The 14,494-nt window shown below is 40.4% G+C and overlaps 1 protein-coding gene across 1 annotated transcript; it reads left to right on the top strand.

The window, feature by feature from the left end:
- Positions 1-5,310: 5,310 nt before the first annotated feature.
- Positions 5,311-6,478, top strand: LOC9634086. Its single transcript, XM_002966686.2, has 4 exons — positions 5,311-5,423; positions 5,519-5,579; positions 5,633-5,836; positions 5,907-6,478. The coding sequence occupies exons 2-4, from the start codon at positions 5,565-5,567 to the stop codon at positions 6,396-6,398; spliced, it is 711 nt and encodes a 236-aa protein (XP_002966732.1). The 5' UTR covers positions 5,311-5,423; positions 5,519-5,564; the 3' UTR covers positions 6,399-6,478.
- Positions 6,479-14,494: the final 8,016 nt, after the last annotated feature.

Below are 14,494 nucleotides of genomic sequence, written 5' to 3'. Positions count from 1 at the left end.
ATCCACGGCTCTTTCATTGAACGCCATTGGGACCAGAAGCACGCCTTCTAGCAGCTCAACATCGCCAAGTTCCGAATATGTCTCTGCTTTCTTGCCGTGGGCATACTCCACTACACGGTTGAAGCTGCTCCGTTCATCATCATGGAAAACCCGCTTAGAGTGTCGCATTATGTCGATAACGAAACGCTCTACATTCCAGCCAACACGAGCAGAGTTGAGAGGGAGATGCTGTATCCTGAGGTCCCTGTACACCATCGAAGCCCACCCCCGAATGTCAATCATGCTCAAACCATCATCCACTTGTCGATACCGGTCCCTCAGATAGTTCCTAGCTTGCGTTTCTAGATAGGCAGAAAGCAGACGGTACTTTCTGTCCGTCCCCTCGTAGAAGCAAGTAAGCTTCACTTTCCTGGCGAGCATATGATTGATCTCTCCACGCATAATAAGCCTGTCTGCTGCCTCTAACTCGGCCTTGTTTTCCAGCAGCCCGATGAAATCAGTCCAGAGCTTGTAAGTAAACGGCTCGGCAATAAGATCCCTGTATATATCCTCGTCCCCCTGCGCCTGTTCGAAGTATGTCAGCAACTGCGGCATTCCCCCAGTAAGATACGCCACAGTCAGACTCTTCTTCACATCCTCAGTTAATGGTGCTACACCTCTCCATGTCTCTATCTCCGCTGGCAGGTAAGGCCCGTCGACGAGGAACTTTGATTTCAGGAGCTTGAGTTTCTTCTTGTCGCTCCTTTCTGCAATCAGCCGTTCTCTGCTGTTTACAGAAGAAACCCGAACGAGAGCGTACAGCTGCATGAAGCCGAGAAGATGATCTTTGGCAGCAGCCCTGGCAGTTTTCTGTTGTTCCGTATCCTCCTCTCTTGGCTCGAAGGACTCGAAATCGTCTACCACAAAGATGAGCTCTGAAACGTGAGCATAACACCACTCCTCCAACTGGGCAGCCTGCCTTCTTCGAGAAATCTCCTCTGTTTCCTTCTGCAGGCCATAAAATGACACGAGCAAGCCCTTCCACAAGGCGAGCACAAACTTGCGGGTGAGCTCTTCCGGATCCAAGAAAACTACTCGCTTCCACCCCGACTGCTGGAGTTGGTTGCAAACTGCGCCAACCACTACCGTCTTTCCAGAACCTTTGGCACCCATAATGACAAGTTCACTGCCAGGACGCAACGCCTGGATACGCTCAAGAAGCCCCTTAGCGATTGAACGTGGGATAAAGAGGAACGGGTCCTCTTCAGAGAGCGGGGTGAGCGCAGGCCGGCAGAGCTGGGTTGCGTTGCCAGTGTTCCATAGGTACGAAGGATCATCGCGGAACCCCAAACACCAATCTCGAAGCAGCAGCCCGCGCTTCTGGCACAGATCGTAAGCTTGGTCGAACTCTGTGTCAGAAATACCGTGCTCCATACTTTAGGTTGCACCCGTATTTATTCGGTCCATTCTTAAACACAAAGAAAAGCCCAAAAGACACACTCTTCCGATCTCTGTCTCGTCCCCATGCCTCCTCGCCAAGAACTCTAAAGGCATACACAGGTCCATTTCTCACCAATCTTGGCAGTGTTTCAACCCACCTTCTTTCACATACTAGAATCATATAACATGCCATCAAATAGAATCTTGGCTTAGTGTGGGGAGACCATAAAGGCTTCCCATCTCTTGCATGACCCCAATTCTTAGAGTTGTTATGGCATGCATGTCTACTAGTGCAACCTTCGTTGCTTGGTAAAGGAAATAGGCGGAAAGGGTTTTAGAATGCTTATAAGGTTTAGATATGGTTGGAACAAAGATTAGCCATTCAATGGAGGCACTACACCTTCCAAGACTCCAATGCTCACAATAGTACAAGGCAGTAGTGATTCAAAGAGCAAAAACAGCCTTAAAGAATGTCGAAATAATAACAATCAGCCAAACAATGATGCTTATGACCAAAAGTCTTAATGCAATGACAACCACACCACAGTTTTTTAGTGCATCTATGATATGTTCACAAATACACTTGGGTTGAGTTTAGATTTAAAAGTGACAATTGCAAGTGATAAGTTGGGCAGGGTTTATGAGCATGAGCAAATAAACCATTACCCTATTTTAAGGGTACACATTGTCTCCTACTTTTTCTTTTTCTTTCTCACACAGTCATAGAAGATGTGTTATTGAGGAGGCATATTTGCTAAAACCACATGCTCATTCCAACCATATCTAGGCTTCATAAGAAGAATAGCATCAAATAGTAAGGACAATCAACTAAATAATGATGTTTGTGATCAAGAGTCCTGGTACAATGATAATAATACCACAAATATATAGTTTCCTAGTGCAGCCCTGATGCAACAATCACTTCTATAGTTGATAAGTGCAACAACAAATACAAATATATGAAATAATCACTTTTAGTTTAAATATATTTTTCTAGCTATTCTATAAGTTCAACACTCCAACTTATGAACAAGAATGAATACTTCCTCCTTTCAACCCACCTAAAATATATACACATTATTGAAGAGTAATTAGGATAGAGGTTTCTTAGCTATAACAGCTTCCTCAGATGCTAGTAAGAACTGCACTCACCTATCATAAATAATCCTTTGGACTATAAAATATGCTAGCAAACATAAATTATAGTTAGCAATATGCTGTATTGGCATTTTATGGGATTTTTTGGATCACATGCTTGATTTTGAGTTATGTGTCTTGGTCTAGTATTGATTATTCAAAATTTTAATTTTATAATGGCTTATCAAAAAATATGTCTTTGATATAATATTAATTATCTAGGCTTTCAATTTTGTAGTGGCTAATGAATATCTCTCTCTCTTGAAATTTGTGCCTATCTTGCAGCTGGTTTATACATGGATCAAGAGAGGGAAAATTTGTGCTTTATGGGTGTAAGTTTTTAGATTTAAACTTTTTATATCCTAAAATCTTTAACCAATTTAAGAAGGAAATAAATAAACCCTTATAATTAAACTTTAATGGAAAGTTATTTTTTTTGTTGCTTAAAATTTATTAAATTTATACAAAATTTGAAAATTAATTTCTTCTGAGAGTAAGGAAAGCCCCACTTTTTTGACAATTTACCCTTTGAGTTAAGTTAGTATAAGTGACTTAATTTTCTATTCTACTTTAATCACTTATTTACATTATTGACCACTTGAATGAGTTTTATTTATAACTTTTATAGGTCTTCATTCTAACTTAGACCTAAAAGTGGCATTAAGCCACACACTTAGTTCAAGTGCTTTATGTGTTTGAATCCCACTTCAAATGTACCAGTGACACACTAGCTTCTTATGCCTTAAGTTATATCCATTCTCATTATCTTATCAAAATTAAAACATCCAATCTTATAACTATTCTATAATACCCTTAGAATGCTTTAAGATCCTTTCTTTGACCTTATTAAGTCCCTCTTTGATCATCGTAATGTTTGCTAACACTACTTTTAGGATAAGAATTTATTTGCTAGAAACTAAACTTCCAACAATATCCATAACAAGTACACTTAGTTATTTATATTGTTGAGAATGTGACATATGAGGAATTTCGATCATGAGTATCATGGTTTTATTAGCTCAACCTATTCAACCAAATGAATAAGCAAGTATATCTACAATTCTAGAGCAATTCACATTAAATTATAAGATATACAATTTTAGAGGAGGTTGAGTTAGTAGGACCATGTTATTCATGGTTGATGTTCTTTATGGAATGTTACTTTAAAATGATTAAAGATTTAGTTCAGTAGACTACACAAATAACCATTTCAGCCAAAATATTGATAACAAAGGTTCAAAGTTACATCTATGATGATGAACCTATACTTCAACCTGTAGGAAAGGATAAACTACTCAATTTACAAGTGTAAAATTATAACTTTGTTTATCATTAACAATGAAGAGGAGACTTCATTTTACTTGTAGAGAGGAACTGATTAAGCAAGATATTCAAAGAGCACAGTTTAAATGTCAAACATTGGAACTTACCTTTTCCACTAGAGTTACAAGAAATGCCTTTTATGTTGGATGTGAATTAGTTTCAGATTAATACTGACATTGTTATAGAAGTTGAAGTTTATGAATTTCTAAGAGAGTTAAGCTTTGGCTATTTAGTACAAAAGATTTCAATGAACTCTCTACATTTTTTCATTTTATAGGCCACAAGTTGTAAAGCAATATAGATAGGCAGCAAACACCTTAGAGTCAAATAGTAAATAATTAAAAATTCTTATTTTTTCATTAAAAACTAGTGAAAATAAGAATTTCTAAATTATAACTTTATCTAACAATGAATTGATTTTGAGTTAAAACTTTTGATTTGCAACCAAGTCAAACTAATGTTGTTCTATGAGCTTGACATAACCTAGAAAACAAAGCCCCAGGAGTCAGATTGTAGCAATGATATGACAACTCAGATTATAGCAAATATTGTCTCCAGGAGTTAGAATCATGATTAGCATTAAGTGAGCATGTCATACTACATACTGGAATTGCCTTAGACAATGAAAGCTGTCAATATTGTGCACAGAAATGCATCAATGTGTGCAAGTCCCCTTTTGGCACTTGTAAGAGAAGGATATAATTTGCACACGCGAAATACAAACACCTCTATACCCAATTCACTACCAAGCTTCCTGTTTGTTGCTTTAAATGCCAGATGAAATATTCATTCATTCATCCATCAGCTATTTACAGGGTCTTGTGGCACCCGAGACCGACGGATTATAGTAAGCTGTTTTGCATATACTTTTGCTGCGATCATAAAGAAGAAGTATGATAATGAAAAACTAAGAAGAAATCACTCCTTTTCCAGGTCAAACAGTCCTTTGCTTAGAATGATCTTGTCACCACAACACAAAAATCACCAACAGTGGCTGATATTCAGAAATCACTGGACCACATAAGAGCTCCATGTACTCTAATGGACTGCTGAAGTAACGGGTCAGGATGTACGATAGGACAGACGTTGAGCGTCCACTTGGTTGAGAAGAACTCAAATCTTGTCATCGTTCCCTCTAAGGATTAGTTCATCACTAAAAGCAAAAACATCATATCCGAAGAAAGTGGTAGCTGTGTTGCGTGTCTGACAGAACTCCAGGCGTTGACGTCATTCAGTAGCTGCGAAACATGTCCATCATGTTCAACTTCCAATGGCTTCAGAGATGATAAAAATCGTGGACAGCGCCGGAAATTGTTCCAAGATCCTAAGCTTTAGTAATAAGAAAAGAAACGTAGTACAAACCGAACACGTGTCCTTTAAATATCCTCTTCCTTTTAGTTTTTAATTCAGTGTCGCGTTCTTCGTTTTAGAGCGAGCCAGCATTTTGTGTGTTTATAATTTGCAGAGTGACCGTTTTGGGGTCGGCGCGCGCCCGCTCAGCCCTGGGAGGGAAGCTCAGCGATCGATCGGTCGGCAGGAAATCGGTGAGTGGATCCATGCGATTCTGGGTTCTAGGGTCCGAAATCGACTCGTTTCTCTCCACATAATTTCATGCGCTTATCGGGAGATTTTTTTCCAGGTCGTGACACTTGCATGCTCGCGATTGCCCCAGTCGGACGCTTGCAATGCAAGACGAGGAGGTAAATTTTGCTGCTCTAGATTCTGGATTGATTGATGGGGGTTTCTCGGGCAGATTTTCGTCAAGGAGCAGCAGCCAAAACTGCTCCAGAATTTGGGGAAGAGAGCGTTTGTCCTGGCGCGATATGCCGCCACCAAAGCTGTCGAGCTTCCCAGGCCTCTGGGTCCGTCCATCGCCTTGGCCGAAAATTTCCTAGAGCCGATCTTCCATGCTGCGGGGACCCAAGGGCTCGATCTTCTCAAATTCCTGGATGATCGAGTAATTTCTTTTGTCTTTTTCGTATGGAAGTTCGATTCATTGTCTTCCACTTTTTTTTTTTTCTTTTCAGATCTATGTCGTTGGCGAGGCCATCGAGACATGCCTCCACAGCGCGATCGATGTGATCAACTACCCCAGGAAAATCGCGGGTGAGTTTCAGAAACGAGGGATCGTTGGCTCTGCCGCCGACATCTGGGTGGAATACAAGGATCCCGTGACGAACATTGTCCACAAGCTCCCGGGCTCGGGCTTGGTCTCACCTGTTTTCCATGGACTGGGCGAGGCCCTGGCACTTGACCGGATCTCCAAGTGGCTGGTGGAGCACAGCGAGGTGAGAAACCATGATCTCCAGGGAGGGAAGCTCAAAGAAGAATCAGAAGAAGAAGTAGAAGAAGAAGAAGAAAACCACGCGTTTGTGGAAGCAAAGGTTGTGGATCAAGAGTTTGTGGCGGACAAGATTGTCGAAGATCATGGCCACGACAAGGAGGAAGAAGACAAGGAGGAAGAAGACGATGAACTTACAAAGTTGCTAGATGCTGGCTGGGGACTAGGAGGTGTCTAGTAGGTAAAGTTATATTTTCTAGCTCACCTTTTGTGCATAGTACAAACTTTTAAGGAATATATTTAGAATATTGAGATATAGTTTAAAATATTCCTTTTAAGCTTTTTTATTTGAAATAAAATTTTATTTATTATTAATATAATATGTGTTCATGGAATAGGGAAATGGAATATAGAAATGTGCATATTAATTAATTAAGTAATTAATTATGTACTGTGAGTGCTTAGAATATAGAAAGGGAATACAGAAAATGTGTATATCAATTAACCCAAAAACCCTAGCTTATATATAGGAGCGAGTGGTCTAAATTGAAACCAATCCGACAACTACTAAAATCCCACTACGCTAGTATACGGCATCATAACTGTACACTTGGCCCTCACATCATCCCCTCCTCTGAGAATAATGGAAGACCATCAGGGTTCTTTTGTAGATGGGCCAGGATCTAAAGGAACATCAAGAGGAGGCATTAGTGGATCTATAGGTGGTATTAATTATTCCTGATCCCTTTGTATGAAGCGTTTTAATCGTTGCATATGCACAATCTCTAGAGGATCAGCCTGCTGGACGTCATGCCGAACCTCATAAACTTGTGGTCCAACTTGTCGCAACACCTGATACAGTCCTTTCCATTGTGCAAAGAGCCCCTTAGATAAACCACGTACCGTAAAATGGGGAAAACGGACTAACACCAAATCATCAATTTTGTACTCTGCAAGTGGACGGTGATGGGAGTTATACTGCCGTTGTTGTCCTACTTGTACGCGGCCTAAGTATTTGGTAGACTCCGCTCGGACAAGTGGAAGAATGCTCGTTAAATACTGATCCCATAACCTAGCATCTGTAGCTCGTGGCAATCACGAAGGTAAACCCAGCTCCGTTGGTAATATTGGATCATGACTATATAGGAGTTTATATGGTGAATCACCAACAAAACTCTGCATCCCTATGACATATGCAGAAATAACCATCCCAATCCAAATGCTGAAAGTTCACATACTTCGCAATCCCTTTGAATGTCCGAACGAGCCGTTCCACCAGACCATCTGATTGTGGATGATAAGCACTCGTGAAAGTGTAGCATATCCCCAACCGAGACATCAAAACATGAAATGCCTCAGCCATAAATGCGGGACCATTATCCGAAAGAATCCGCTCTGGATAAGAATGCTAGAACACCACTCGATTGAGGAGGAAGTATCCAACAGCAGTTGCAAAGGCGCTAGCAAGAGCACCAACTTCCACCTAACGAGTCAAGTAGTCAAAAGCAATAATAACATACTCATTGCCAGCAGTGGACCGTGGAAAAGGTCCCATAAGATCAAACGCCACCAACTCAAATGGACGGGAAACTGCAATTAACTCCAACCATCCTTCCACAGCCCGAGGGGGAGTATTACGAGCTTGGCACCAAACGCAGCTACGCATATACTGAATAATATCACGTCGCATCTTTGGCCAATAGAAAGACTTACGTAGCTTCTCGGTTACACGACAATGTCCCATATGCCCACCTAGAACAGGAGAATCATGGTAGGCATGGAGAAACCGCGGAATAAAGATAGAAGGCACCACCAGCCGTAAATGATCATTAGGATCCGTCCTCACAAAATAAAGAAGGCTGTCTTCAAGGCGATATTGAGAATGTAAATGCCGGAAAGGCAAGTCATCAGCAAGTGAGACAAGATTCTCAAACCCATCTCGAAGCCTTTGAATCCACGGCTCAATCTTTTGAGCCTCACGAACCTCATCAAGAGAAGGTAGATCTTGCTCAGTGCCTTGTGGACACTGAACGTCAAGACAGCAACAGCCGACGGCATAGAATCCTCGTCTAAAAAATCCACAGAGGCTGGAACAACAGGCTTATCAGAAACATGAGAAGAGAATGGAGAAGGAAGAGGAGCTCGAGAAAGGGCATTAGCTTCAGCTATAGAACTCTTTGGGCAATGAACATCAAAATCATATATCTGAAGCTTTAAAGCCCATTGAGCAGTATAACTAATCAGGTTCTTCCGCTTCAATAATGAAGTAACAGCAGCATGATCACCTTCAAGTAACGTCTGAGAACCATGTAGATATGCATGAAGTTTCTCAAAACCCCAAACTGCTACTAAACACTCCTTCTCTGTCATAGAGTAGTTCATTTCCGCTGGTTGTAATGTACGGCTTATATATGCAATGGGATGGCGCTGACCAGGCACACTCGAGCTCTCTTGCATCAACACACTTCCAAGACTAATGTCAGAAGCATCCACGCGCAAAATAAAAGGTCAAGTGTAGTCAGGATATGCCAAAACTAGAGGAGTCGTCAACAGCTCTTTGAGATCCCCGAATGCCCGCTCACAATCCAGAGACCAAATAAAAGATGATGTTGATGACTTCAGCAATACTCACAACGGTGTAAGAAGTGCTGCACATCATTCACACACTTTAGAGTAGGGAACTTTAGAACAGCCACAAGTTTGTCAGGATCAACTTCCAAACCCTCATGAGAAATACGGTACCCAAGATAAGTTGTATCCTTGGACCCAAACACACACTTCGACTGCTTCAACTTTAAACCAATGTCACGTAGCCGATCCAACACTTTACAAACATCATGAACGTGCTCCTCCCATGTCCCCTCCAAGTGGATCAAGACATCATCAATGAAGTCAGCAGTCACCTAGTAAATCATCTAGATTGAAACCAATCTAATGACTATCAAAATTCATTATGTTAATATTAGTATACAGCATCTTAACTATACACTTAGAGCTCATATCATCCCTTCCTCTTGGAAGGATAGAAGGCAGTTAGGATTCTCTAGTTGACAAGCTGGGATCTAGAGGAATATCAAGAAGAGGCACAGATAGATTTATAGATGGTGCTAGTTATTTTTAATCCCTTTGTATTAAGTGTTTAAGTTGCTACACATGCACAATTTTTAAAGGATCAATCTATTGAATGTTATGCTAAACCTCATAAACTTGTGATTTAACTTGTCGCAATACATGATACAGTCTCTTATATTGAACAAAAAGCCCTTTAAACAAACCATGTACCATCTCCAACTTGTCGCAACACTCAATATACTCCCTTTTACTGAACAATGATCCCCTTAGATAAACTATATATTGTAAGATTGGGAAAATAGACTAGCATTAAATCATCCACTTTATATTTTGTAGGTGTCGTGAATGTGACTTCGGGTATCGAAAATTACTTGTCGGCTAGTCCTTTAAAATATTCTTTCCTTATTGCCACGATGGCAAGAGGTCGGTATTGCTAGTCCCTTTTTTAGTCTCTACCTAAACTAGTTGAGAAATTGGTCTTCACGTGTGCACTTGACCAAATGAGCATAAGGACGGAATTCCTAAGTGCTATTAGTCAAGTATACTTGACCTCGTTAGAAAAACTCATTCATTGACTTGCACTTGCTAGTGTTAGGAACCCCCACAATATTGAGATTGGTCCCTCAATATTCGCTAGATGATAGCTTACTGTGTCTGCTAAACACTCTCGCTATCATACCCTTTATGTTGGTCTCATTACGGTCATAAATGCTATTTATAGAAAGTGTCAAGATTTGCTCATTTAGCATATCTACGGAATGTAGAGATTGTCCTAAACACAATGGTGTTCGTTCCGTGTCTAAATTTGCAATATAAGGATATTCCATATTTAGTAAATTTCGAGTTTGTCCCAGAAACTAACTCTTGATACTAAGGGAGGCTTGGGGTGAGCCCAAAGCGTGTGTTCTTCAAAGGGGGGGGGAGGGGCATGTAGAGGGTTCCAAATGTATAGTAGAGATAGCGGGTAGGTCGGGCATGGCTGACCAACCTAAGGTAGAGTCTAACTCTTGCTTGTGTGCCTGTCCTTGTTCTGCGCAAGCTCCACACCATGCTAGCTGGTGGAGTACCCATGTCCTCACGTTAAGCCATCGATATGCTGAAATAGCGCTAAACTTTATTTGGCTCTGTTTTGCGTGCTAGTCCTGGTATTGGGATACTAGATACTCTAGGACTATTCCAAGTAGCTCCGTGCTCTTGTTCCTTCACTCCTTGGGCTATATGCTCGAGAGTTGTTCCATGCTCCAATGTCATTGCTCTTTGGCTCTATGCTTGGGAGTTTGGCACTGTTCTTTCATTCAATGGCCCAAGGCCTTGAAACTTGGGTTCCACACCACTATCCTTTGGACATGTGGCATATGGAGGGTTTAGGTTTCGCTTCGTGGTTATCCTATAGTAAATCACCCTAGGATAAAGGGTAAAAACCACGTGCATTACAACGGGTGGACAATGATGGGAGTTGTAGCATTGTTATTGTTCCACTTGTATGTGGCCCAAGTGTTCAAGAAGCTCTACTTAGATAAGTGGAATAATGCTTATCAAATATTGATCCCAAGATCTAGCATTAGCAATTTACGACAATTATGAAGGTAAACTCAACTTTATTGGCAGTATCAGATTATAACCATATAAAATTTTATATGGTAAAGCACCAATAGAATTCTGTACCCCTATCACATATACATACAGAAGAAATAACAAATAACCATCCTAATCCAAATGGTTATCTCAAACAAACAAAAAATTGCAATTGACTTGAACTATCCTTCCACAATATAAGGGAGAGTATTACAAGCTTTACACCAAATACAACTACATATATACTAGATAATATCATGTCGTATCTTTGGCTAATAAAAAGACTTATGCAACTTCTCAATCACACAATGATGTTTTATATACCCATATAAAATAAGAGAATCATAGTAGATATAGAGAAAGCATAAAATAAAGATTGAGAGCACCACCCAACCATAAATGATCATTAGGATTCATCTTTACAAAATAAAAGAAATCATCTTCAATGTGATATTGAGAATGTAAATGCCAAAATGGTAAATCATCAGCAAGTAATGCAGAATTTTCAAACCCATCACAAAGCCTTTAAATCCATGGCTCAACCTTTTGAGCTTCACAAACCTCATCAGAGAAGGCAAAGTTTGCTCTGTACCTTGTAAATACTGAATAACAATTGTTGATGGTATAGAATCCTCCTCAAAAAAATCCATAGATATTAGAACAATAAACTCATTAGGAATAAGAGAATAGATTAAAGAAGGGAGAGGAACTTATAAAAGGGCATTAATATTAACCATAAAACTTCTTGCGTGATGAACAACCATATATCTAAAGCTTTAGGGGCCAATATAATTAAGTATTTTTACTTTAATAATGAAATTGTGAGTGACTAAATTTTCCATTCTACTTTAATTACTTGACCATACCTTCAACCACTTAGAAGTGTCTCACTTACAACCTTCATAAGCCCTATACTCTGCGAGTGGCTGCACCCAAGCCGTTGTACCACTGTAACGCCATCCCTTGGAGACATATGAGAAACTCACGTAAATGTCGAGCATCATCCCAAGAATGATATGTAGCAATCATTGTGAAGTGATCAAACCAATGGTACACATCATCCCTAGGATTCCCGTGAAAGAACTCCGGCCGAACGCGAGGATTGGCACCAAGAGTAGGAGGAGTTGTACTATGTGCCATGAACACTACCATCAACTGAGTTTGGTTGTTTAATTGCAAGCGCATAGCATCAAGCAATTGTACCAACTACTGCTCCAGAGTCAAAGGAGGAGATTGCTGATCTACCATGAAGATAGACGAAGAAAGAGCAAAAGAAGAGAAACGACAAGCTAGAAGGAAATGTTAGATTTAGACAATGCAAAAAGCTAGATCTAAACCAAAATCCTGAAAGGAAAGAACAGAAGAAAGGAAATGGAAAAAGTTAGATCTAGACAATGCAAAAGCTAGATCTAAACCAAAATCCCAAATCCAAACATTCCTCAAAGACAACCAAAGGTGCCCCTCATCTCCACCAATGTGAGTGCTTGGAATATAAAAAGGGAATACAAAAAATGTGCATATTAATTAGCCTAAAAACCCTAGCTTATATATAGGAGCGAGTGGTTCAAATTGAAACCAATCTGACGGCTACTAAAATCCCACGCTAATATTAGTATATGGCATCATAGCCGTACACTTGGCCCTCACAGTACTTTATATATAAAAGCAAGTGGTTCGAATTGAAAATAATCCAATCACTACTAAAATCCCATTATACTAATATTAGTATATAGCATTATAGCTATACACTTGGACTTCATATCATCCCCTCCTTTTGGAATGATGTAAGACCATTAGGATTCTTTCATGGATGGGCCAAAATTTAAAGGAACATTAAGAAGAGGCATTGGTAGATCTATAGATGGTGTTAGTTATTCTTGATCCCTTTGTACGAAGCATTTTAGCCACTACACATGCATAATTTTTGAAGGATCAACCTGTTAGATGTCATGTTGAACCTCATAAAGTTGTAGTCAAACTTGCTGTAACACTTAATATGGTCCTTTCCACTCCCTTAGATAAACCACATACTGTAAGATTGAGAAAATGGACTAACACCAAGTCCTCTACTTTGTATTCCGCAAGTGGACGATGATGGAAGTTGTAATGCTATTGTTATCCCATTTGTACATGAAGAGACGGCAAATAACCATCCCAATCTAAATACTAAAAGTTCACGTACTTCGCAATCATCCTTTTAAAGGTTCAAATGAGTTATTTTACCAAACCATCTAATTATGGATGACAAACACTCGATGAAAGTGTGGCATATCCCCAACTAAAACGTCAAAATATGAAATAGCTCCGGTATAAATGTGGGACCATTATAAGAATCCACTCCGAATAAGAATGCTGAAACATCACTCGATTGAGGAGGAAGTATTCAACAGTGGTTATAGATGCATTAACAAAAGTATCAACTTTCACCTAACAAGTCAAGTAGTCAAAAACAATAATAATATACTCATTACTAACAGTCGATCGTGGAAAAGACCCCATTAAATCAAATGCCACCAACTTAAACGAACGGGAAACTACAATTAACTCCAACCATCATTTTGCAGCATGAGGGGGAGTATTATGAGCTTGGCACCAAATGTAGCTACATACATACCAGATAACATTATATTGCAATTCCGGCTAATAGAAAGACCTATGCAACTTTTTAGTCATACGGCGATGTCTCATATACACATCTAAAACATGAGAATCATGGTAAATGTGGAGAAAGCATGGAATAAAGATTGAAGGCATCATTAGCCATAAATGATCATCAAAATCCACCTCCACAAAATAAAGAAGACCATCTTTAAGGCAATATTAAAAATGTAAATGTTGAAATAGCAAGTCATCATGATATAAGTAATACAAAATTCTCAAACCTATCGTGAAACTTTTGAATTCACAACTCAATCTTTTAAGCCTCAAGAACCTTGTGTGAGACACAAATCCCTAAGCCCCAAAGTGGAGCCAAAAGGGTGCCATATGGTAGTGGCTGAAGTGAAAGCTAAATGAGTGTAACACGTTTGGACTAAAAGGCTCTGATTTAAAAGGTTGAGAGCAGGAGTGGAACTCCCAGTGGAGTGCTCAAGAAACGAGCATGAAGTGAGCAATAAAAGAGTCTCTAGAAAAAGGGACACAAGAGGACCAACACATGACACGAGATGGACCTGAGATGAAGTCTGAGATGGACCTAAGATGGACCCGAGATGGAGTACGAGGTGGACTTAAGATGGACCTGAGATGGAGTCTGAGATGGACCCAAGATGGACCCGAGATGGAGTCTGAGATGGACCCAAGATGGACCCGAGATGGAGTCTGAGATGGACCCAAGATGGACCCGAAATGGAGTCTGAGATAGAGTCCGAGATGGACCTGAGATGGAGTTCAAGATGGACCCGAGATGGAATCCAAGATGGAGTCCAATAAGGACCCGAGATGGAGTCCGAAGTCGAGACCGAGACCGAGGCCAGGACCGAGACCGGGACCGAGACCAAGACTGAGACCGAGACCGAGGCCGAGGCCGAGACCAAGCCCCAACCTGAGTCCGAGTCCAAGTCTGAGTTCGAGTCCGAGTCTGAGTTCGAGTCTAAGAGGGTGAAAGCCCAAAGTGTTCATCTCTCAGACCCTAGGGAGTTTGGTGAGCTCCAAAAGTATAGTAGGGGGAAGACTCCAGTGGAGCCAGTT

Source organism: Selaginella moellendorffii, unplaced genomic scaffold (genome assembly GCF_000143415.4).
Source record: "Selaginella moellendorffii unplaced genomic scaffold, v1.0 SELMOscaffold_7, whole genome shotgun sequence".
Taxonomy (NCBI): domain Eukaryota; kingdom Viridiplantae; phylum Streptophyta; class Lycopodiopsida; order Selaginellales; family Selaginellaceae; genus Selaginella; species Selaginella moellendorffii.
The sequence above is the reverse complement of the archived record's forward strand: the minus strand, read 5'-3'. Positions and strand labels throughout refer to the sequence as shown.